The sequence below is a fragment of the Balaenoptera borealis genome, assembly GCF_965194805.1.
Source record: "Balaenoptera borealis genome assembly, chromosome: 13".
NCBI classification, from domain to species: Eukaryota; Metazoa; Chordata; class Mammalia; order Artiodactyla; family Balaenopteridae; genus Balaenoptera; species Balaenoptera borealis.
Genome location: NC_138870.1, coordinates 88,257,317 through 88,283,686, shown reverse-complemented (window position 1 = coordinate 88,283,686; position 26,370 = coordinate 88,257,317). Strand labels below are relative to the sequence as shown.

Below are 26,370 nucleotides of genomic sequence, written 5' to 3'. Positions count from 1 at the left end.
ATTACTCCCATTGTAGAGGTGAGGAAACTATCACGGAGAGGTCAAGAAACTTGGCCAGGGTCACATGCCAGCAAGAGGGGGAGCTGGCATTCAGATCAGGTGGTATTGTTACTCACTCCTCTTGGAATAATTTGGAGGCTTTCATTCGTCTTTGCTTCCTTATTTGCTCCGGAAATGTGAAAATACGCAGAGAAACGGTAGGAGCTTTATAAATAAAACATGTCTACATATTTTTATGTGATTAAAGCTGGAAAGTTTAATGTGGCACCGGGCCACTTGTTTAGTGGAAGTAAGGGAACGCGATTCCCGGCTCCGGCTGCAAAAATACTGCCCCCTTTGCAGTGAGTGGTGTCTGGCCCACCGCCCATCTCTGATGGTCACAGCCCAGGGAAGTCCGACCCAGACTGCACTCAGGGAAAGACAGCGAAGGAGCTTGGCTGCACCAAGGCAAGAATGGGCCATGGATTCTTGCAGCCCAAATGTCATCTGGTTGGCAAAAGCCACATGTCATGTTGCAAATACTATGCGGTTGGGGGACAGGATATGCAACATTTTAAGCTGGCGTGAAGGCTGGCTGGACTGACCAGCTTGTTAAACCTGAAGGAGAGTACTGCATCTTTAGATGGAATCTGAAAAACGAATACCGGAGCTCAGCGGCCGAGTGAGAAGGAGCGTTGTGCATGTGGCCACATTAACAGGGACACAAGGCCAACACGAGGTACTGAAAGCGTTCCAGGAGACAATCGCCGTTCAACTCCACCCTGCAGTTCGGGTGTTGCCCTGGCCGACAGCTTCTGCCCTTGGTTTCCCCATCTTAAAAATCGAGGCGCAGGTAGGCCGCACTCAGGCGGATGAGACACTTGCACTTGGTGGAAGGAGGGGATTGAAAAGAGAGGGAAGGCTGAGAAATCACGCTTCGCAAGGCCCGGGGAAAACACCGCGGGAAGCAAGTCCGCACAGACCTTAGCAGCAGCGCGCCAGAGTCCCGGTCCCTGGAAGCCCCCGCCGAGCAAGAAGGCCGCTGGCCGGCTCCGCCGTGTCCCGCAGGACCTACCCGCAGCTGCCCCCAGCCCGCTCTGCAGGCTAGCACAGCTGCCGCCGCTCGGCGCACGGGGCGGGGCAGGAGGCGGGGCCGGGGCCGGGGCGGGGCCGCGCCGGGCGGGCGCGCGGGAGGCGCGGAGGGAGGGTGTCACGCCGAGGGAAGCGGCCCGCGGCGGAGGGAGGGGAGGCCGAGTCCTGGAAGCGGAGCTCCGCGCTGGGACTGGTTCCTTCGCAGCCATTTTCTGTCCAACCAAACAGCCGATTGGAGACGGGAGCCAACCAGGGCTGCATTGGAGGTTTGTGTCTCGCTTCGGCCAATGATCGCTCCTAAACCGACTCCACTTTAGCTCGAATGAAATGTCCGTCTCCTCCCGGCGCCGTCCCCGCCGCCAACGCCGCCGCGGCCGGGGGCACTCGCCTCCCTCCTGCCCGCCCTCCCGCCCGGGCCGGAGCCGGGGCCGGGCGGACGCCTGCGAGGCCTGTCCCGCTGCGGGCCCGGCCGAGGAGCGAGCGCGGGGCCGTTGCGCGGCTCTTTGTGCGCGGGGCCGAGGAGCGGCGGGACGCGGGCCAGGCCGCCCCCTGCTCGCCGCCGCCGCAGAGCTCCGGGCCCGAGGCCGAGGAGGGGGCGCCGGGGCACCGTCGGGCCCCGCTCTCGGCGGCGTCCCGGCCGGCTCCATTTTGTGCGGAGAGCCGGCCGGGGGGCGGGGGGACGCAGCCAGGACCTCCGGCCCCGATCCTGACCCCTGGGCCTGGCCGCCGCGCGGGGGTCCCCGGGGAGCGCCCCCCTTCCGCCCGCCGGTCCGCGGGGGCACGGCGGGGCCGGGCCGCTTTGTCTGCCCCGGCACCCCGGGCGCCGCGCGGCGGGCGGGCGTTGGGCGCGGGCCCGGGCCGGGCGAGTCGGGGGGATGCGCGCCAGGGGCGTCCGCGCCGCGCGGGCGGGACTGACAGGTCGGCCGGGCGGGCGGTGGGGCCGGGGCCAGCCCGCGCACCTTCGTGGGGAGGAAGCGAGGTCCCCGGGAGGAAGGAATGGATTTGGTTTCCCCGCAGTCTGGTTTACGCGTAAAGAATGCAGCCATCTGGCGGCTTGCGGTCCCTGGACTTGCCTCGAAGGTGGGAAGGAAGCCTTCCGGATTGGACTAAGGTTTTAATCTTGGGTGGGAGGCGGGGAGGATATGCCAGGCTTTAGGAGTAGTAGTCTCCGAGAACAAAGAATTAGGGGACCCACAAGTCGTAATCTCGACCGAAGTACTCTAATGAGATGATTTCAGCAAGGTTAGGTAGCGTATGACCTTTAAAAAAATAGTATCCCACTAACCTGCATGGACTCCACGGTTCGTGCCACGAAATCACTGGGATGGTTTCGGCTTTCTTATATGGAAACTAATCAGCAATATAAAGTGATGAGGTAAACTGATCAATGTAAGTGGCATTAACAAATAGGGATTTTATTTGTAAAGTATTGAAAGTTTAACCCAAAGACCTTAAAAGGCAATTATTCCTTCCTCACACTGCTGCTGTAGTTTTTAATTTAAGGATTATATTGATGCAAAACTCTGGTTTTGATGCCAAAGAATGGAGGGTGGAGGAAGGAAGGGTCTACTGCTTTTCTTGGATACAAATTTGCATTTCTTTAAACATTAAACAGATGTATGCATTCCCTTGAGCTTTCATATATATCACAACCTGCCTTTAAGAAAATATATACCATATGAGGTGATAGTGTTTTTCTTTGATATACCGAATCTAAATATATACCGACTCACCTATTTGGGTGAGTGATTGTGGTGAGGTGTGGCACCCCTTCCCCCAGCAAAAATACATAAATATATACTGCTTCTATATTTTAAGGATTCTGAGGATTTTTTACCCCCCCAGAGACACCCTTTAAAAAATAACACTTATAGCTACAAGGAAGGAATTTTCCGGGCAGCTTTGGGCTAGGAAGAGGACGATATTTGGAAAGAAATTAGAAATTCCTTTTAAGATTATAACACAGTGGACAATGTCAGTCAGTCTTTGCTGCCTGTACCCTTGTAATGGCATTTTAAAATTCAATTAAGTGGTTATATTTTTTTCTGCCATTTACTAGATTTCATGCTTGAATGCGTATCAGTATTTTTTTCTCCTTTTAAAAATTAACACTAAAAGGGTATGTTTTTGTCCCCCTACTCTCCATTTAATCGTTTCACTCGAGAAAAGGAAAAGCAAATGAGAAAGGGAGATTGTAACATTGTAATTGATGCTAGTTTATTCAGCTATTTATGCCTTAAGGTGAGAAGGAAGTTCTGTTGAGATGCAATTTGAGTCCAAAATGGTGGTGCCTTAAAATGATAAAGGTCTTAATTGATTGTGTTGTTGTTCTCTGGGCAACATGTATCTTCTTCCCGCTATAATCTGAGATATTTAAAAGCATTATACTCAGAGGTAAATTTGTCTCGCCTTTTGAGCTTTTGGACTCTAAATCGCACTCTAAAACAATAAGAAAACCATCACCAAAAAATTAAGTTGATAAATGGAGTGTTCGTGTCTGGGTGTCGATATTTTAAATAGTTTAGATATGTTACATGATTTTTGGTCTCTTGCATATTACATAATTTGGTGTGTTGTGATGAATATTTATGATGAACATGACTAAATATAGGGTTATGTTGGAAAAGCAATACCTCCCCCCAATGGCATTAACTTTTTTGTAAGTTCTCCAAAATATATCTTCCAATTTAACAAACATTTAATGGGTGCTTGCTTTTTGCACCATTTTTTAGCCATGCACTCCATTAAATAAGAATAGTAGGTAAAATTATATATGCCTTTTTAAATTTTACCAGGAAGAAAGCCTATAGGCTATACTTTCTTACTACTAATAGATGTTTATCTTCTAGGTTGGAATTGGGCAGAGATTAGACACCTTTTTAGGCAGGTGTTCTTGAGTACCACTGACAACACGGTTCTCAGAGTATTTCATGACAGTAAGTATGTTTTATCATTTTGGTTGTTAATTTGATTTGAACTGTAATTAGCTGGAAACAAAATTGTAACTGATTTATATTGGAGATTCCTGATAGAATGAATGCCTTTCAAGGCCAGACAGTACCTCTTCTCATTCCTGTTGCTTTTTTCTTTTTAGGGACTTGCATATATTAAGTGTTTCCTCTGGGTCCTTAAGAGTTGTCCAGGCTACAGGGTAAAAAGCTGTCCCAGCTCTCAAGAGGCTATCTGTTTAGCTGGCAGGGCTTTAGTCAAATTGAATACTTAGAGGCAAGTTATGTGTGGAACAGAAATGCTGGTTCTAAGGGTAGCACAAGTGAAAAGAGAGGCGTGGTGGGCTTGGTAGTTGGGAATGTCATGGAGGGAGCCTGCAGGGTTCGAACTGAGCGTTTAAGGATGAGTGGGGTTGGATAGGTGCAGGCTGTCACCAGAAGCAGAAGCCTGAAGGTAGGGGTGAGTGACTTATGTTTAGTGGCTGGGCAGTAGATCTGCATGGTCCAGGTGGGGATTTCACAGGATAACCTAGTGAAGAGATACCACGTGACCTGTCTGGATACTTAATCTTGAATCTGATACTACATCTGTAACATCAGGCACAGTCACAACTTCCTTGAGACATGATTGCCTCACTCCTAAAACAAAAGAACAAAAACAAAAGAACAAAAGAACCTGGTGATCCCTAAATAAGGTTTTTTTTAAAAAATCAGCCCTGAAGATAGAGTTGGAAACCAGTTTAGTTAGGTTAAATAGGGGAACCACTCATGTAAAGCCATGAAATGGTTTGGATTTGATGCGGAAGACTTTTAGAACCATTATAGGTTCAAGAGCTATAGAAGCAATGTTTCAGTGAGATTAGTCTTAAAACTATATGTACCCAGGTAGGTTGGATAGTAATCCAGTGGAAATAGAAAAGGAAGGGCATATCCAGAAAACATTTAAACAGATTAGGTAGATCTTGGAGGAGATAGAAGAACCTAAGATGACACTGGTATAATTAGCCTGGAAGAGTAGAGAGATGGCATTATTAACAATGGAATTGCAACAGTTCAAAAGGAGTTCTTATCCATTGCCTCCTTGCTGGGGATGGGGGAGGTGAATTTCATTTTCCAGTATCTTAAGTTTGCAGTGGTGGGATATCAGACATATTCTACAGGCCTGGCTTGCTTGGGTGGCAGTCATGATATAGTTGTAGATGTAGGACTTATGAGCATAAAAATGATATTTAATGAGTTTATTAAGAGAGTAAGGGAAGAAAGAGAAAACGATTGTTGGTTAAAACTAACAAGTAGGATGTGGGAAGGAAAGAATATTGCTTTGGAAATCAAGGGAGAAGAGAATTCCAAGCATAAATGTGGGGTCTGCAGTGGCCAGCACTACAAAGAACAGTCAAGTAGGTTGAAGGCAAGATCTTTGCCAACTTTTGAGAGCAGTTTCAGTATCATGTTGGGATGGAAAAGCACATGTCACAGAGTTTCAATAGGAATGAAGAGGTGTGTAAGGACTGTCAGGGTGAGGATGAGCCAGACAGAGTGTGGAGCAGAATTAAGGTTGTATGTGTCTATAGGTACTTCAGTGTGTTTAATGAGGGAGACTAAGCATGTTTAAGGAAGAATGAAGAAGCTGGTACTAGAGATGAGGAATCTTCGTATTATTCCTTATCCTCAAAGAGATAAAAAGGAATTGATCCATAGAACAGGTGAAAGGGGTCATGTAAGAGAGGAAACTTTTTATGCCTGGGAAGAATATGAGAACTGTATTTGAAGGGACAGTAATAATACTAGGGTACATTTGCTGAGTTCTTACTGTGTATCATGCACTTTGCTAAGTGCTTTTTATACAATACCTTCACTTCTCATAGCAATTTCATTTTGAAAATGGGGAAGTTAATATTGTCCTTGCTTGAGAAGCATCTTTGAAGGTTTTTAATATACAATCAGTAGACTCAGAATTTAGAGGACAAATTAAAGACGTAGGCTTAAGGACTATTTGAAAAACTATCAGGAACAAATACTGTAAAGTACTTCGCATCTGAGACTCTGGACTTGGGTCTCATTTAGGGTGCCACCTTGGGCAAGTCATTAGCCTCACATAACCTCAATTTTCTCACCTGCCTCATGGGGTCATGAACATTGCATAAAGTATTTAGAAAGTGCTCAAAAATGTTAAACATATTAAAGAGGGCACTACTTATCACATTTGTGCAACAGATTATTAGTATAGTTAAGATACCGCTACATCAAAAAATTATAGAATAAAATTTACTAGCTTAGCTGACCATTTGTTTCACGTAATATTTTAGAGAACAATATTATCAGTTAAACTAAATACTTAGAATAGTCAATAAAATTAATTTAATGGGATTTAACTACTCTTTGTCCATATTTCTCAGTTCCCTTGGATCTAATGATTGATCATTTTACCCGTTCTCGTCATTATCCTACATGCTCTGTCCTCTTTGTTGTCTGGATGGAATCTAACACTTTAGGGTCTCTGTTCTTACCAGGCTTGTAAGTATCACAGCTGGACATATTGATTCCACTGAACATTTCTGGTCACCAACTTCAGCTAGGCTCTTTGCATCCTCCCAGCACTCCTGTTCCCTTCCTTTTGCATTCTCTGGGGAAAGCCATCTGTCTCCCCAGCTGTAAGAATCCCAGCATTATCCTTGGTTCTTCCTCCAGCTCTTATTCAGTCAGCCACCAAGTCTGTTGATTTTACCAACGAAAAAGCTCTGTAGCCTCTGCTTCTGCTGTCCAGTGCTGCTGTCCTGTTGATACTGGGAATGTTCACCATCTTTCCTGAACTCATGCCCTGAATGCAGCATTGTAGTCCTTACTGGACTTCTGCCCCCATTCTTGCTCCCCTCCAGTTCACTTTCTACACTGGACTGTAGCCAGAGCGATGTTTTTAAAGAGAAATCTGATTTGCATTCTTCTGCTAAAACTCTTCTTTGATTTACTCTTGTCCACGAGATACTGCTTGATCCAGCCTCTACTTAGCTCATTCCAGTCCTCCAGTACTATTTCTCAGTTTCCTTTGCCTGGAACATTCTTGTCCCATCTTTCTTTGACTGATTGCCATTCATCTTTCAGTCTCAGTTTAAACGTCATTTTCTTAAGACGGCCTTCCTTGACTCTTTAGACTAGTGAGGTTCCTTATGGAATAAACTCCCAAAGCATATAACAAAACATCTTTATTTTCCTTAGCACTGTGCACTAGCAATTAGTTAATTATTTGTAATTATTTAATAACTATATATTACATTTACTGAGTACTCTTATTGTACTATGGTAGGTCTTTACATGGTAGATACTATTCTCGTCCCACTTGCCAGTAAGTAGCAGGGAATTCAAACCAGTTGACCTGATTCCAGAGCCTGTGCCTTGGAAATACTAGTAGGCTACGCTCCCCACCCCGTCCCCCTGACCCCAGTTTACGTAACATTTGTCTTCTCTGTAAGACGAGGACAGAGACCTTGTCTTTGTTGTTGACCTATGACGTTGTCGGCACATAGCAGAGACTTGATAAATACAGGGTGCTTACTCGGTAAATATTTGTTCACTGGCTTACAATCTATTTTGTAAATTTTCATAGGAAGTTTTAGACCTAGAAAAAGCCTTTGGGATGTATCTAGCAAGTTACCCCCCTCATTTCTTATATGTATATATAGGAGGATAGCTAGCATATTGTAAGCATCAGAGATGAGGCTAGCTTGTTGAATGGAAGATTCTAAGAGCCTTGGGGATTCCAAGATGGGGACACTGAGCTTTGGCTTACAGAACAGGGTAAATCAGAAAGATTTCAGGAGGATGGGTGAACACTGGGATTAAAGTATGGGGCAGGATTTTAATGGTAGAAAGACAGAAGAGAGGAAGACAGGAGTGGTGAAATGACAGAAAAGCTAAAACTTGCAGAACCAAAGACACATACAGCTAAGCAGATGACATGTGGCTTATCTTCAAAGGAGGGAGGGTGAGATCTGACATCTGAGTACGCTATGTGCCAAACTCTGTCCTTAGCAGATTTCTAGTCTTTATTTAATTCCGACAACTCTATGAAATACTTTCAGAAGTAATTTTTAGAAGACTGAGGTTTAGAGGCTAACGTTCTTAATCCAGGTGATAAACTTGCTGCTAATTCCAGTGCATGACAAGATAATGTAAGTTAAACTTTTTGCCTTTAATACTTTTTTTACATTATATTTATAAATTAATTAATCTCTCAGATCATGGTTATTACAACAAGGTCTTGCTCATCAGCTAATTTAAAAAGACTCAGGCTATCCTGTGGACATTGATTTAGCAAAGGATTTCTGTAACTGCCTCCACCCCCCACTTCCCAAAAAAACAAACTGTATTTGTTTCTTAGTTTTAGGCTTTTAACCACTTTGGTCCTGTCTCCTGCACCTTGATCTCCCCTAGGGCATTGTAAAAACCAATCCATTCACAGCTATCCTAATTGACCTCTCTTTCATGGCTAATAAATCCATCATCATATCTATTAAAGACTACTCTCCTAGTATCTTTATAGCATTTTAGGATCAAAGTAGCATTTTATATTTGGAAAATGCTTCATACATATATTAGCTGTTTAAGATGTGGAAGGTGAAATTATTATTTCCATTTTATATAGAAATACATTTAACCGGTAGGGATGTTTGTTTTCAGGGATCAATAAGAGAGTCTAAATCAGAGCTCACTGACTGTTGTTTACCTCCTCTTAGAGGGCACTAAGAAGCATCATAAATAGGTACCCTGTACTTTCACAAATTATTAAAAGTAAGTGAATTCTATTCTCTACCCCCTTAAAACAGCTATATAAATTATGGAAATGTATCTGTATTTACAATTAAATTAGATACCACAGTCAACAGATTCATCAAAGAAATGCCATGTTATTGAAGACTTGGAAACTAGCCTGGTATTTTAGTATTAGGTAAAAATCCAACAGAGATGGAAAGGAAGAGGTGTTACATAAGGACTCAAATATGACAGTTAATAACATTGTTTGTGCTGGGTCCTGGGCCTTGATAAACATTTAGGATCAACTGTCTCTTCTTGATTTGGCCTGAAAGCATATGTAAATTACACTTAATTTTTGCTATGCTTTTTATTCAGATAATGCATTCAAAATTTTTCCATCCACAGTTTTCCATCCAGTCCCTTATTGTTTTGAATAGTATTATTTGCAAAGCAGAAAGACTTCTAGGATTTGCCATGTTGGAATGGAGACAGTTCAGGGCTTATGGGGCCCCCCCACCCCGCCCAGATTTTCCCTCTTAGAAATCGTTTACCTCTGAGTACAATTAAGCAGGGTTTTATTTTTATTTTGGCCGTGCCGCGTGGCTTCAGGGAATCTCAGTTCCCTAACCCACAGCAGTGAAAGCGTGAAATCCTAACCACTAGACCACCAGGGAATTCCCAGGGTTCTTTTAAAATAGTCATTTTAACTCTCATTTTTGTCTGTGGTTATCATTTTCCTATTTTTATATGCAGATCTCCAAGCTCCCTGACCCCTCCTTTTCTTTTTTCCATAACGAGTCAAAAGTCTGAGGGTGGGGGGAGAGAAAATTAACCTTTGACTAGACTTAGGGGCGATGAGCTTGTTCAGAATGGGGGTGCACTTTCGGGTTGTGTGGGCACAGGACTGTGCAGGGAGCCCATGTGCTTCTTGTACCAAACAGCAGTTTAAACCAGGATATTGTCTCTTGTGGAACTTCTGTGAGATGGCAAAGAGAGTCTGCAGCGAGAGCAAAAAAGTTCGTGTAGGAATATCTGGCTTTAGCAGGAGAGCTGAACAGGCTGGATATAGGTGACTAACTACTAAGCTGATTTTGGCTTTGCTTGTCATTACAGAGATAAATTAGGTTGTAAGTCAGGGTTGCCTATACTATATTTGATGATGATGCAATTGAAAAGAAAGACGTGTGTGTTTTAAATTCATTTCCTTGTTTTGTTTCCCCGTTGGTCTTAGGCTTATTGCTTAATAGAGGGTGAATAGGGGAATCTTGAATCATTGGCAAATTATCAAAAGGTTTCCAAATCAAGAAATATGTTTTCTTTTAGTAAGCTTAAGGCTATGAAAAATGTAACTGACTCATCCTATGACAGTTTATGAGCACTGAATCTATTATGTAGTTTTTAGACAAGTTTTATTGAAGATTATTGAAAGCTTTTTTTCCTCATAGATGGATGGTGACAGTTCCACCACAGATGCTTCTCAACTAGGAATTTCTGCAGACTATATTGGAGGAAGTCATTATGTTATACAGCCTCATGATGGTAAGAAAGCCACAATTAGAAACAAATTCACAAGTAGGAACAAATTAGAAAGTGGAAATTTTATTGATGTGATGTTCTAGGTTACTTTTGTCTTTACAGGAAAAGTAGCACTCTTGTGTCACAGTTTAGTGATAGTCTAAAAAGGTATACTTTGCTATTTTTATTAGAAATAGTCTTCAAAAGAATGACGGGTTTTAGAAAAGAATTCTATAAAAGTATGCCTTTTTAAAGCTGGTACAGTTTCTTTAATGATTTGTTATTGATTTCCTACTTAAGTATTAAATATGGCGAATTCTTACTCAATTGATAAACTGAGTAGTTCTTTAGAGGGTGGTTGCTAGCTATTATATTTCTAGTACTTATGAACAGACTTAGTTTTGGTTTTTATTCAATATTAAGTTTTAACTATGTAGTAGAATGGCAGTATTATGTTGGCCTATCAGAAATAATTTGCTTTTGTGGCATTCTGATGTGTAAGATTAAAAAACACTAAGATATATTTTTGTAGAAGGCAGTTGGGGGTAGGTGATTATTTACTTCATCCTAAAACAGATATTCAAACAAGTTAATTTTGATAACATCATTTTAAACATGTAAAAATGTAAACTGAATCAACTTAAGTACCTTTCTTATTTAATACATATATTAATAAAAGAGTGGGAAGTTTACTTACAGGATACTGCATTTAATCATAAAAGGATATTATTTGTACTATGAAAGCTTCAGTTATATCTAAAATTTTACTTTCTGTAAGAACATTGGATTACTGCTATAGCTTTGTTCAAAAACTGTTACTACATTAGTGGTAATCCAATTAGGTTAGTAATATTCAAGTCCAGTTTTTCCATTCTGTATAAACTTGGCTTTGGATAAACACACACCCTTTTAATCTTGTTATATGCATGGAGCCATAGATCACAGTCTCTTCTATTTTATAGCTAAGTTATGTAACAGATATTTATGAGCACCTCCTCTGTTGGAGGTGCTGTACCAAGTCCTAGGAGGGACACAAAGCCGATCCCTGGACTCAGGTAGCAAAAATCTAAGAGGGGGAATGAGAAATAAGGATTATAAAATGCGTTAAGAGAAGAGACACAAAGAAGCACTTGTTTGTGATATTTTGTGAAAGGAGAGATCACTTCTGAAGGTGCTGTGGAGATGTATTTGAGCTTTTTGGAGAATGGGTAGGTAGGATTTAGTAGGCAGAGTTGAGGATAAGAGTATTCTAGGCAGTGGGTTTGAAATTAATGAGGAGGTTCAGTTATGGCCCTGAGAAAATTGTGAAAAGAACTGCTATCCTAATCCCTAAAAACGATTAGGAAATGAACCAGAATGTTTCTTATCTTAGATTGTTTTAGGTAGTCTTCTCTATCTTGAAGGAAAAATTATGAGAAGCTATAAACCTGTTATTTTTACTTAGATACTGAGGACAGCATGAATGATCATGAAGACACAAACGGTTCAAAAGAAAGTTTTAGAGAACAAGATATATATCTTCCAATTGCAAATGTTGCAAGGATAATGAAAAATGCCATACCTCAAACGGGAAAGGTAATGCTGAGGAGAAATTTAACTGGGTTTTGTTTTTCAGGGGTGGGGCGGGGGGAATGTAAAACTACATGAACACAAATTTCATGAATATAGTTAGCTGTTGATTTCAGTCATTCAGCCTTTCAGCAAAACACATATTTCAGTTGTACACACTTGGTTACTGAGCGGTGTTCCAATTTCAGCTCTCTCATGTCCCTCAGTGCTCCCGCTCCCCCACTTGCTGGAAGCAGATAAAACAGAATTAAGAATCGTTGTAAAAATAGGTGCATTGTCAGAACTATCAGGTTTTGGGCATATGAAGTTGTAACTTCCATATTGTTGCAGCAAAATTGGATCACGTTGGGCTGATGGATGTAGTAAGGATTTTCCCCCCAAATCTATATGTTTGGAAACTTTCTCTATAATTATAAATATTAACATACATTTAATTCAACTGGCATGATTTTTTAAAGTAGTTTTGTCTTGTGAGAGAACTAACTGTATAAACAGTTACTTATAACAGCTTTTAAAAACTTATCACTTGGTCTGAACTGAAGTCCAATACATTATTAAAATATATCACTAAGCCTAGAAGTTCCAATTTGAGTGGTCCTCCTTATGTTTTAAGGGGAAAAAAGCACAACTGCTGATAATTGCTTACTAGGCTAGGCCTGCGCTGCCTGGTACTGTGGCCACTAGCCACATGTGGTTATTGAGCACTTGAAATGTTGGCCGAATGAATTGAGATGTGCTGTAAATGTAAAACATACCCCAGAATTTGAAGGCTTAGTATAAAAAAAAGGCTAAAGAGATCTCAATTTTTAAAATGTTTAATTGAAATATAGTTGATTTTCAGTATTTAAAATATCTCAATTTTTAAATGGATTCTGTGTTTAAATGATAATATTTTAGATTTACTAGGTTAAGCAAAATATATTGAAATTAATTTCACTTTTTTTTTTTTTTTTTTTTTTAGCATAGCTGCTGGAACATCTAAAGTGATGTATCCAGCTCAGGTTATATTATCTTGTTTGACTGCATTTATGCAGTAACTCTTGTTACTTTTCACCAGGATGTAAAATAGGCATGGAGGTGAAAGACAGTATGTTTCAGCAAGGATTTTGTCATTCCTGTTAGAAGTGGCTTTGGAATTGCATGATTTAATCTATTAGAGTTTCACTTTCAAACCCTAGACCACTAAGTGAAGAGTTGTTTTTATAATGAGATGGCAGGTGTGTGCTTCTTTTGGTAGGCTTTTTCATAAACTCAAAACGTATTCCGGACACTTTGTACCTTTATTAATAAAAATGTCACCAGATGTCATTATTTCACTCCCTTGTAAGCCTTACAGTGAATTTAGTGTTTAGTTTGTTTTTAAAAACTTTCTGGTGTCCTCACTGGTGGAAATGCCAGGGCAGAGAAGCGGTACCTAAGTCTAGCCCACAGTACACTCCAGACATAACAGGATTGATTTTCTTGGGGCACTTGGTTAGTAAGAGTTTTCATCTTTATGGGGTGGTAGGGTCATCCAGTAGTTGCTTTTATACCTAAATTCTGTTTTCTGTGAACAGTTGTCAAGGCTTCTCTCATTTGTATTTGAGTTTTCAGTCTCGCTCAATGAGGGTTGGAATTTTGATAGCATACGTTACGTCACTGTTAGCAGCGTATATTTTGAAGATTAAAGGTTAACAGTCATAAACTGAAATTTATATTCTTCTGAAAAGCCTTTTATTTTTGTAGGTTGTTAGGAAAGTGGTGGTTATATTCCCTGCAGATTTACCTATGACTTTTCTCTTCAGATTGCAAAAGATGCCAAAGAATGTGTTCAAGAATGTGTAAGTGAGTTCATCAGCTTTATAACATCTGAAGCAAGTGAACGATGCCATCAAGAGAAACGGAAGACAATCAATGGAGAAGATATTCTCTTTGCCATGTCTACCTTAGGCTTCGACAGTTATGTAGAACCTCTGAAATTATACCTTCAGAAGTTCAGAGAGGTAAGTAAAGTGTCTCCCATTATGTTTTTAAGAAAATAAATACACTATTCAATTTTAACTTTTTAAATGTATTAATCATTTTTCAGAAGTATGTAATCACTTATATTACTGAACTTAAATAGGAAGTCCTTTCTTTTTTCCTTTGTCTATTACTAGTGACAGCATAGTTGTGTAATGATTCAGAGCATGGACTCTGGATTTAGACCACCTGGATGCTGAACTCTGTGACCCTGGGCAGACTATTTAAGTCCTTTAGGCCTTGGTTTCCTGGTCTGTAACGTGAGGCTAATAATAATAGTACCCACCTCACAGAGTTACTGAGAGGACTAAGTAAAATAATCCATGTACAGCCCTTGGCTTGGCACATACAGAGTGCTCGATAATGTTAGCACATGCTGTTATTGTTACTAATTTAAAAGAGGTAGCATCTCAAAGCTTGGGGCCTTTTAGATAAGAAAAAGGGAATTATAACTATATCCTTTTCTTATTATTGATTGAATTCTTCTACATTTCCTATTTGGTTTTTCTTTGCATGTGGTATGAATTTTGTGAAAATGAATTGAGATCAGCGTATTTATTTCTACACTCCAACTTGGGTGTCAGATCCACATTGCATTCAGAATACTTTCTTAATGTCTCTAGTGTTAGAATCCCATTAAATTAGTGATATCTGCACAGAATGACTAAAGTAGGAAGAGAATGTGTAAATTCTTTACAAAACTTTTCCAAATCTTCATCATCATTAGAACCTGAGAGCGGACAGAAACTTAGAGGTCTTTGATCCAAACTGTAATTTTGATTTAGGAATTTTAAACTCCAAACTGGTTGCTATAGTGCTGGCTGAGAGCTGCATGTATAGTTAAATGATAACTTGGATCACTTGTAGTATATCTGCAAGCTGGGTATTTACAGTTTTTGCAGACTACTTCATCTGTAAATAGACTTCTCTTTTCCTTTTGATGTAGTGTGGAATAACTTTATTTTTACTGATAAATATTTTATATTTTCTAGGTCATTACTAACACTGTCTTGTGATGACTACTGCATATATAACAGCATTTTGAAGGACCTTTCCATATGTTATTAACCAGAAGCATTAATAAATACTCTGTATTTTGTAATAATAGAAGCTCCTAATTTTAGGAAATAAGTAAGCATTCTCATTTAGGAAACAGGTGGTTGTTGTCATTTTGAATACAGTGATTGCTTGTTTGATTTCCCTTCCTCAGGCTATGAAAGGAGAGAAAGGAATTGGTGGAGCAGTCACAGCTACAGATGGACTAAGTGAAGAGCTTACAGAGGAGGCATTTAGTAAGCAGTGTTATGATACATTTGTGCAGCTACATTTGTTCTTACGAGTCATGTAGATTATTGGCAGTGATTAATTCTATATGTCTAGAGTAGAACTTTTGGAATATTAGCACTGAGTGTTTTGACATAGCACTAATTTGAATAGTTCTTACTAGTTCATGCCCTTATATTTGAAGTCGGTGAGGGATAAGCGTATAAATTTTAATTCTGCAGAGATTATAATCTTTCACCAATAGTTCTAATGGATTTCCATAGTCCCTAGTTTTTGGTTTAAGATTCACATGAGAGGAGTACTGAGAATTGTTGTTTATAATATAAAATCTTGTGATTTAAATAAATTTGAACTGAAGGTTTCTTAAAAATTGAGTGTCATATTGGTGAAATAAAAGGTCTGTGGTGATGTTTCTCATATAAAATTTATGTGTACATATATTTCTCATATTTAAAATATATGCTGCTTAGTTATGTAAGTGTTGCTCCCAACCAGGCCTCACAGTGTAGGTCTACTTACGAGTCAGAAACTCCATCCAGTGTTTTATGCCCATGGGCAATTAGCGAAAGTACACTTCAGAAAATTGAAAAATGCTATAGGAAAAAAATGTGCGTTCTTAAGGAACTTTTTTTTTTTTTTTTGGTGGTTATTTTAATTAATTAATTAATTAATTTTTGGCTGTGTTGGGTCTTCGTTTCTGTGTGAGGGCTTTCTCTAGTTGCAGCAAGCGGGGGCCACTCTTCATCGCGGTGCGCGGGCCTCTCACTATCGCGGCCTCTCTTGTTGCGGAGCACAGGCTCCAGACACGCAGGCTCAGTAGTTGTGGCTCACGGGCCTAGTTGCTCTGCGGCATGTGGGATCTTCCCATACCAGGGCTCGAACCCGTGTCCCCTGCATTGGCAGGCAGACTCTCAACCACTGCGCCACCAGGGAAGCCCAGGGAACTTTTTTTAAATGGAAAAATCACACAACCTTAAGGTTCAGGTCAAGAAAGCAGGTGCAGTTCTTTTCCTGCTTTAACTTTTTTTTTCTGTCTTTTAGCTAACCAGTTACCAGCTGGCTTAATAACTGCAGATGGTCAGCAACAAAATGTTATGGTTTACACAACATCATATCAACAGGTACAGTACCTTCTTTCTATTAATATTTTAAATAATTTTTAAAATTATATTCATTGATTTTTTTTTAATCACAGGTAGTTAACGTCAACACATTATTATTAAGAATCTGATAAAGAAGGTTGTTAAAAATTGTTTTCTCAAAATATGTAACTGTGTATAGTATTCTCTGATGGTTACAGATATGTACACAGATGTTCATACAGTTCACCCGTCATATCCACGGGTTCCACACCCATGGATTCAACCAACCATGGATCATGTTTCCGATCTGTGGTTTGTGGTTGGTTGAATCCGCAGATGGAATTTGTGGATGCAGAACCCATGGATACTGAAGGCTGATTAAAGGACTTGAGCATCTGTGCATTTTGGCTTCCACAGGGCATTTTGGAACCAATCCTCCATGGATATTGAGGGGATGAATGTATTTGCATAGATTTCTATAAAGATACACAAGAAATTATTAAAGTAGCTCCTTAGGTAGAGAGAATGGAGATTTGGGGTGGGAACTAGACTTATTTTTCATTGCCTGTTGTTTTTACTCTTTGAATGTTTATAATATACAGGAAACTATTTTTTCTTTAATTCTGCTCAATTTAAATTTTCAAATCTTAGATTTCTGGTGTTCAACAAATTCAGTTTTCATGATCCGAAGAAATGATGGACTGGAGAGTGTAGAGAACTGAGTCTGTATGATTCCGGAACAGAGACATTAGAAGGAGCTGACTGGTGAAAAGATGTCTCTTTGTATATTAAATAGCTGTAATGTAGCTTCCCAATGCTTGACTAATTGAGGTGTTAATTCTGACTTGAGAATCTTTTTCATGAATGATTTTAAAGAAAAATTTGGATTTTAAAGGTATTAAAATATTTTTGTTTTGTACGAGAGTTTGTTGCTCTGTATGACTCCTGTATGCATTGTATATTGCAGTTTATTACTGTCAGAGATTTGTAGACAGTTTCTTATTTTCATATTGAATCATGTTACTTTTGTAATAATTCAAGTAAGCAGCTGGGTTAATTCATGATGTTTGCCCTTTTAATAAAAAATAAGGGTAGAGTTCATTTTGAATGCAAGTTGCCTTTATTATAAATTTGAGTTTGTCTTGGTTATATAATACTTTGCATGATAACCTAGCTAGATTTTTAGCATTTGCCATATTTATTAACTTTTTTGTAAAACATTCATAGCTTAAGCAGCACCATTTTTAAAAAAAATGTAGTTGAGAAATTAAGTGTGAATGCAGAAGCAAATATTGTCTGCCCTATTCAACTTGGTGCCCGTTAACAGTGTTTACACTGTTCATTGTGCCTGTTAAGATAGTTTTAGTTTATTGGAGCTTCTGTTAAGACTAGATTTGTCTTTGAGTTACATTATTATGAGTGTTGGAATTCATTAAGTTTAATGTAGTCCTAGTGCTCTTGAAATGGTGCCCCTTTCATTTTGTATATGATTTTTCCAAAGGCATATCTTCAAATACTATATAGTATCCTCTTCCAGAAGAGGAATTTCATAGTCTGATGGTAAATGTCCTCATTTTACCTTTTTAATTGAAATGTCAAGTTTCCTATTATGCTATGGGAACCAAGAAATGTCAGACATCATTGTGTGTATACAGAGCTTTTTTGCATGGATGAGTGAATGAAGTGAAGAACAGAGTTAGTGCTGTGAATGGTGCGAAAGAGAAATCTCCAGCTTCTAGCGTGCTGTCTTGATCTTTGCAATAAACTAAATTTAGATAATGTAACTTTGTATAATTTACTAGTATTGTACTTGGGTTGTTGCCTTTTTAAAGTGAGGATTTGTATTTTCTCACCTGTTCTTTTTGGTGATAATTGAGTCATTTTTTTTTTTTTTTTAATCAACAATTGCTCTTGTATAGTTTGCCTAAAAGGCACTTTGAGTGAATGTCATCTTGGAAGGACACTCACTCAAATTTATAAGGGAGAAGCAATTTCCTAGATACAGGCTGGACAGAAACATTTACTTTGCCAGAAGGAGCTTTTGCGGGCACAACTGGGATAATCTGAAGTTAATAACTCCCTCACTGCCTTCCCATTTAAAAAATAATCTTCATTACAGAAAATTCAAATGGGCAAAAAAGGGTGGTTAAGCAAAACCAACCATCATCCTACTATGTTAAAAACAACCAATGTTAATATTTTGGTAAATATGATTTGTCCTTTTACTTTGCTAAATATGTATATTTTTATAAAAATGGGCTCATACTTGCATACTGTTTTGTAACATGCTTTTTTCACTTAATATATTGTGAACATCTTTCCCAGGTCATTACATAGTCTTCTACTTTTATTTCTTTATTATTCTGTTGTATGGCTGAAACATAATTTATTTAATCTTCTATTGGACATTTTGACTATATACATCTTTTCACAGTTATAAACAACACTTCATTGAATCTTGTGTACATCCATGACTGTTTTCTTCAAATAAATTCTATTAGTAGAATTGTAGGTTTAACAGATATGCAAAATTTTAAGGCTTTTGATACGTATATAATTGTATTTTTGAAATATCTTACATTTGATCCAGGCAGTATGTCATTATATAACTGATAAAAGCACTTGATCTTTGGTTATCAGGTTATTTCTCTAAAGTTTAAAGATTGAGCTATGTTTAAGAAACAAGATTAAAAAATTAGACAACTTTAAAATGTATATCAGTATATACCAAAATGAAATTCTAAATTTAATAATTTGCTATTAGTACTAAAACTTCAGAGTAGGTAAAATTAGGTCAATTTTGGATTATACGGGCTTCATACTCTGAAAGAACATTGGCAATTTGCACGTGTCAGGTCCATAATCCCCTTTTATGCATGTGAGAAGTAGTGCTGCCTTCTTACCTGGCTATGATGCATGTAACTGAATGTCATGTTTTCTTCCCCACTGGAACTTCTTAAGTATGTAAGCTCCTGCATTAACCTAAAAGTTAGTTTTTAAAATAATTTTGTATGTGTTGCTTTATGAGTATCTAAGAGAGAAATGGGCTTCAGTGATTAAGTCATAGAAGGAAGGGACTTGTTAGCTTCTATCTGTCTGTCCCCTCACTACCTCATTATAAACGGAGATGCTTTAAGTCCAGAGAAAATTTTTTTAAATGCTACCTTCCTAGTGTCATATGCTTGAGTATGATGATGTTTTAAGCTATTTGTATATCTTTTCCTCTTATAGTACACTATCTATGCAGTATTTTCCTTTCTTCAAAAACATGCCTTCTTGCATATCAATTAGGCCTGAAAAATGAAAAAAAAAAAAAAATAGTTTCTACCATTTACCAAGAATGAAATCTTGCAGTGCAAGATTTTTGGAACATATATTTTCTCTTAGGGAAACTTTTATCAGCAGTCCAAAATAAGACAATATTTCTTGCTTTATGTGATAAAATACACTTCTGAGTCACTCAAATAAGTGATACTGGATGAGATCTATACTGATAGCTAGTCTATTAAAAAAATTTTTTTTTAATTTATTATTTTTTTGGCCACGCCATGCGGCTTGTGGGATCTTAGTTTCCCACCCAGGGATTGAACCTGGGCCCCTGGCAGTGAGAGCGCTGAGTTCTAACCACTGGACTGCCAGGGAACTCCCAAAGCCAATCTATTTTAAATGCATATTTTTGGTATCCCTGAATTAGACAATTTATTAGTTTATGTAATAATTTATATATATATATTGACATTAAACTCACATTAAGTCATATAGTGTGCTCATGAGTAAAAAACAGAACAACCGTACTAACTTTGTTTTCAAAGAGTTGTACTATACTGTCTAAAAAATACTCAGTTTTAATTGATGGTTTCTTTTAGAGCTAGATACGTTACTTTGCTTAATTTCACCAAGTTTAGCTTCCTCTTGCTCGTTCTGCTCCAGCCACCCTGGTCCCTTGGCTCCTTGTGCCGTGTTCTTTGTTTCTTCCCACCCCCCTGCCATGGCTTTAAACAAACACATATACTTCCTTCTGCCTGGGTAAGGCCAACTCATCCTTCAGGTCTCAGCTTAAACTTCATCAGGAAAGCCTTTAAAACTTTTGTAAAAACTCTGTACTAATCATCAAATACGGAAAATAGCACCACCCCAAATCGGTTTGTAATAGCCGATATGCTGGCTGCTATTGCCCCATGGATATTTCTTTCAAGACTATGCTGCTTTTTGTACCTGATTTTAAGGATTTTAAAACCATAAGGCAGAATCCTTTCAAACCATAGGCCACAGATGGCATTGGTATGGATTCATATCTCTGGCTTCTGGGCATCACATTTTGAGATACAAGCTTGCCTAGAAATACAGTTACAGCTTTCCCTGACCTTACCCCAGAGACAATTTCCTTTTGCACTGCATATTAAATAGATACCTGTGCAAGGCAATGTATTGTAAGAACTCCTTTGCCAAGTTTAGTGCGACCGAGCGTGCCAAATAAAGTCAGTAAAATATGTGCTGGCTCTGTCTGTAGAGGCCTAATGGCCATGTATGCCTTTTAGGGGCGGAAGGTACAAGTTGATAGGTAATTCCTCCATCTTCCACAAAAATACATAAGATTAAAAACTTCTGACACAACAGCATACATTTTTGCCTCTTTTGAAAAGGCGTAATTTAGGTCTTTCTTGATTGTCCTCTAAGTACAAACAGTAACGGTTTTGTGTCTTACTTTTGCACCTCTTTTCCAGGGCTCAGTTTGAGTACATCTGAATGAAAGATAGTTCTGAACCTTAAACACTGGGTAACTGGTTGAAAACAAGTTGCTAGGCAAAGACAAGTCATAACAGACAGTGCCTTTCAGCTAGGACAGGTATGCCAAGAAGGCCCACTCATGCATATATAATGCCCAACATTAGGTTTACAAGAAACCAAAATCAAATCCTTTTTTTCAGACCAAAGCAATCACTAGTCAAAGAACACAAGTAATATTTGGGCTAATAGCCATTTAAGGAAATGGCAGAGCCATTCCTTACTGTGGAGGAAGAATGTAACTTTAAAAAAATGGTTTTCTATACATTTCCAACCTTGCAAGTAGCAGTCCCCACACCATAAAAGTGCTGTCTTGTAGGATAGTACAAAGGAAAGAACGAGGCATCCTACAATTCTGTACAGACTACAAACTATTATGTTTCCTACTCACATCAGGGCAAAGTAACGTGGATTTTAATTTAGACTTTATTTCTGAGAGTAAGGCAGTCTAGATACCTTCAGTAACTCCTGTTTTAAAAAACCAAATGCTGAACAAAATGTAAGAAACAATGTAAAGTTGTATTAAATAAATATCTTTTTAAATGTACCACTGAGTTGACATGAAAGTATAAGGCATCTGCAAAACGCCAAAAATGAAGTGGAAACAGGACACCTGTGAGGTAAGCCAGCACCAAAGCCTGCTTTTGCCATGAGAGTTCTGTTAAACTCTGGAGACCAGGAGCTACCAGTAGTGGGGGAACTGCACATAAAGCCCAAGGCTCACTTAGGCTGGAGTCTAGCTGGGCCACCACCGAGAAGTGGGCAGCAAGGAACCTTGCCTGTTTCAATTTTGGTTCTGGGTGGAGGGGGATAAATCACCACCACCGGTGAATTCATAATCACTGGTGAACCCTCAAGGTTTGTGATCTGAAATCAGAGAAACTTCAAGCTCATAATTTAAAGTGGTCTCAGGTTAGTGGCCCCTGGGTGTTTGGCAGAACAAACAAATTATCTTAAGGATCTCAATTTCAGTCCATACTTCAAGTAATTCCTTTTTTCCCAAGGAAAATAAGTTTCAGATATCACAAAACAAGGGGAAATGGCACCGTAAATGAAAAACAACACGATTTATACAGCAGTAGACTCACCCACAAAGAATACTGGTATCAACACAAGAAAAATTACTGATGTATAAAGGAATAGAAGCATGGAAAATATGAATAAGGAGCAAAAGATTACACAGGAAAATAAGTACATTTATAAAACAAATAGAACTCATAAGAAAAAAATATAATAATTGAAAAAAAACCCAACAAATAGAGGAAGGGAAAAAAGAATAAGAAAATGAAAAATGAAAGATAAGGGAGGAGTGGACAAAAATTTAAAAAGATGATATGATAAGAAATCATAAAAATAGAAATCATAGAAATAAATCCAAATTATACTTGTAATCATAATAGATGTACCAAACCATCCGTATGTTTTCTGTGGCCGTATCTTTTAAGTGTGTATCAAAATGTGAGGCCAAAGAAAGATCTAAGATTCAGATAAACACTAACCAAAACATTGCTGTAGTAAGTAAGGAAAACAAAAAGATGAAAGTAACAGCATTCACAGACAGTCACTACATAATTATAAAAAATTCAATTTTCACCAGGGAGATAGAAAAATTCTAAATTGGTATGCATCTAATAATAAAGCCCAAAGAAAAAGAAAGCAAAGAAAAAGAAAGCAAACACAACTTAAAGAGAAATTGAGAAATCTGCTTATCATAATGAGATCTTGAGACTCTTCAGCAAATAAGAAATTAAGTATAAGGTAAATCAGTAGGAGAAGATCTGCACAGCACAACTAACAAGTTTGACCTAATGGACACTACACTCAACAACTGAGGAATATACACTCTTATCCAGTAAACATGGGGCATGTATAAAAACCACAAGATAAATCATAAAGCTAGTCTCAAATTTCAGAAAATCTTATAGCTCATATTCTCTGGAAAAATGACATAAGAAATAAAGATTAAGACAACTATAACCCACCCCTAGCATTTGGAAATACACTTTGAAAATGACTAATGGGTTAAAAAGTCAAACCTCTGGAAGGATTAATGATGAAAAAAAATGAGAAGGCACAAATGAACTAACAGGAATGAAAAAGAGTCATAACTACATATGCTGTGGAAACTAAAATGATATAAAGCTAATAAGGATAACAATATCAAAAAGTTAAACTAAGATGAAATGGAGAAATCCCTAGAAGAATTTATTAAATTTAACAAAATTTAGGATTTAAATTTAGGATTTAATAAATCCTAATGATGCTAAAACCCTCAAAGAAATGAATCAATAAAGTCTTCTCTTAATGACCACATGGCTTTAAAGACTAGTTCCAATCTTAAACTCTTCCAGACAGTTGAAAAACTCATTTAATAAGACTAGTATAACCTTGATACCAAAACCAGACAATGACAGGACATAATAGGAGAATTAGAAGCTGATTTCACTCACAAACGTAGAGGCAAAAATCCTAAAGAAAATATTCGCAAATTGAGTCCAGCAATGTATTAAAACACACACACCATGATCAAACTGGGTTTATCCTAGGAATTAAAGATTGGTTCAATATTAAAACGTCAACTATCATAATTTAATACATTAACATTAAAAGAAAAACCAATTTAACCATTTAAATGGATGAGAAAAAAGCATTCAGTAAAATTCAACATTCATATAAAACTATTAGCAAACTAGAAATAGAAGAGAATCTCCTTAACGTGATGAAGGCCATTTGTGGGGAAAAAAAAATACTCAACTGAAATGTCGAAAGCACTCCCTTTAAATTGGGGCTGAGACAAGGAGGTTCACTATCAGTTCTTTTCAACGTTGTACTACAGGTCCTAGCAAGTACAGAAATGTAAGAAGACATTTTTTAAAAGGTAGAAGGATCAGAAAGGAAGAAAACTGCCACCATTTCAGATGATGTGATTATATAAAAAACTCAGAAAGACATCTAGATACATTATTAGAACTAATAAAAATTTAGCATGGTTGCTGGATCCAAAATCAACACATAGCAACAATATATCTATAATCAGCAACATCCACTTAGAATAGAAAGTGTAATTTTAAGAAATTTACCACAGCATTAAAAAATATATAAAACTCCCAGAAAGAAAACTAATATAAGACATGAAGGCCTTTATGGAGAAAAATTGTTAAAGTTTATTGACAGATATTAAAAGAAAACCAAATGGAGAAATACACGTTTTTGGATGGGAAGACTCATTACTGAAAAGATATCAATTTTCTCCAAGCTAATCAATAAATTCAATACAATCACAAAAGATAATACACAAACTGGGAGAAAATACATACAACATGTTTAACTGACAAAGGACTGGCATCCAGAATATATAAAGAAATCATATGAATCAATGAAAAAAAAAGACACACACCCAATAGAAAAATGGGCAAAAAAGACATGAATACGTATTTCACAGAAGAGGAAACACATTCATGTACAAAAAAACACTCAGTTTCATTAGTAATCAGGGAAATGCAAATTAAACCAACAGTAAGATACTATACAATCGCCATCCAATTGGCAAATATAAAAGATAGTCAAGATTAAGTGTTTGCTAAGATATAAGTGTTTGCAATGACACTCAACCACTGCCAGTGGGAGCTTAACTGGTACAAATGCTGTAGAAAACAGTTCAGTATGACTAAGTAAAACCTGCTTCTTAGAGCATCAGTTCTCAAATTTTTGGTCCAGAACCTCTTTACATCCTTAAAAGTTATTGAGGACCTCAAAGAGCTGTTGTTCATGTGGGTTATAGTTATCAAAATTTACCATATTAGAAATTAAAACAGGCATTTTCAAAACAAAACTATATAGGCACACACTTGATAAGCTGTCAGAGTGATGATGTCATCACATATCTGGAAAACATTTAAAAGTGAAAAATGAGAGTGAAGAGGACAAATAATGTCTTAGTATTCTTATGAAAATGCTTTTGCCCTCACAGACTCCCCTGAAGGGGTCTCAGGGACCTCAAGAGTCCCTGGACCATACTTTGAAAACAACTGCCCTAGAGAACTCTTGCACATGTGCACCAGGAGACATGTACGAGAATTCACTCATTCCTCAAATACTTATTAAGCATCTACCATGTGCCAGCATTGTTCTAGACATTGTGAATGTGTTAAACAGACAAAATCAGACAAAAAAGACAAAATCCCTGCCCACACGGAGCTTACATTGTAACTGGCAGAATGCTCACTAGCAGCATCATTCAGAATAGCCAAAAACTGAAAACAATCCACATCTCCATGAACAGAGGAATAGATAAATAAATTGTGGTATAGTCATACAATGGAATACTATACAGTAGTGAAAAACAGATGAAATACACTTACATGCATAAACATGGATAAGAATTTCGAAAACAGTGTCAGAAAAAAGTCACAGGAGAATACATACAGCATGATACCATTTACATAAAAGTTCAAAAACAGGTAAATCTAAATAATATATTATTAGGGATACAAAATATAGATGGCAGGGCCATAAATAAAAACATGGGAATTACTGCCAAAAAATCCAGAATAATGTTTACCTCATGTGGTATGTGGGGAAGGAAGACAGAGTGGGGTAATTCTACACATCTGAGGGTATTCTAGTTCTTAAGCTGAAGATTGAGTACATGTGTGATCATTTTATTTATTCTCAACAAACATTGTAAAAGAAAAAGGATATAAGGTTACATGATATAACTTCATCAACAAAGAGAGGGAACATCCGATTATTTCAGCCACTGTTCTGCATTGCATATCAGGCAATTATTGTAACTGGTGGGGAAGAAGTACATAATAATATGAAAAAAGGAATGAATATGGGCTATTCTTCACAGAAGTTAACTAGGTTCCCAGAGAGCTAGAATCTAACAAGATGGCAGTATTATAGCACTGCTCTGCCAAGTTGGTTCAGCCACTGGCATGATTCTGGTTAGTTGGTTATGTTGTTCATTGGGTATATAATTACTTGTATAAAGCGGAGAATGAAATGATAAGTGATACAAATCACAAAATAAACCGAGACACTGCCTCTTTATTGAATTCTGTTGACTTTCCGAAGTACAAATTCCCTTTGGCACATTCTCCTAATAGTGCATTTATGTGTTAAACAATCCAAAAATACAGAAAGTGCATGGTGGCTATTGACTGTTTCTCCACATTGGTCAATAACAGGTGCCCAGGTTGGTCACAAGTGTCATAATAATTTTTCAATCATATCTTTGCCAGGGTCATCACCAACAGTGCCATTTTGCAAATTAAACAAGGCACAGTTAAGGTACGTTTTCACCTGATTCAGGGGATTAGCTATACAATTTGGTATACAATTTAGAAATTTGAAAAAAAAAA

At 38.2% G+C, this 26,370-nt stretch overlaps 2 protein-coding genes and 1 long non-coding RNA gene across 11 annotated transcripts in view; 1 reads left to right on the top strand and 2 right to left on the bottom strand.

Moving 5' to 3' along the window:
* LOC309609060 overlaps positions 1-1,140 on the bottom strand; it is a 79,276-nt gene extending 78,136 nt beyond the window's left edge. The window contains exon 1 of the long non-coding RNA XR_014233238.1: positions 963-1,140. This is a non-coding gene — a long non-coding RNA (uncharacterized lncRNA). The remainder of the gene's footprint in view (positions 1-962) is intronic.
* Positions 1,141-1,198: 58 nt separating this feature from the next.
* On the top strand, positions 1,199-17,320 carry NFYB (nuclear transcription factor Y subunit beta). Of its 6 annotated transcripts, XM_082349955.1 has the most exons (9): positions 2,033-2,460; positions 3,921-4,007; positions 8,694-8,804; positions 10,214-10,307; positions 11,728-11,858; positions 13,637-13,834; positions 15,064-15,145; positions 16,179-16,258; positions 16,871-17,320. In XM_082349955.1, the coding sequence occupies exons 4-9, from the start codon at positions 10,214-10,216 to the stop codon at positions 16,901-16,903; spliced, it is 618 nt and encodes a 205-aa protein (XP_082206081.1). In that variant the 5' UTR covers positions 2,033-2,460; positions 3,921-4,007; positions 8,694-8,804; the 3' UTR covers positions 16,904-17,320. The 6 variants fall into 6 exon arrangements, with proteins under 6 accessions (XP_082206076.1, XP_082206080.1, XP_082206081.1 ...); XM_082349950.1 differs by lacking the exons at positions 2,033-2,460; positions 8,694-8,804 and adding an exon at positions 1,199-1,337; XM_082349954.1 differs by lacking the exon at positions 8,694-8,804 and having other exon boundaries at positions 2,014-2,151.
* Positions 12,406-26,370, bottom strand: part of HCFC2 (host cell factor C2) — a 60,510-nt gene continuing 46,545 nt past the window's right edge. Inside the window, exon 16 of one of the 4 annotated variants that reach the window (XM_082349869.1) lies at positions 12,406-12,588. In XM_082349869.1, coding sequence (XP_082205995.1) covers positions 12,533-12,588 — 56 coding nt within the window. In that variant the 3' untranslated portion in view covers positions 12,406-12,532. Of the gene's footprint in view, positions 12,589-18,042; positions 25,798-26,370 lie in introns of those variants that run through there. The other 3 variants (XM_082349872.1, XM_082349874.1, XM_082349868.1) reach the window with 3 other exon arrangements.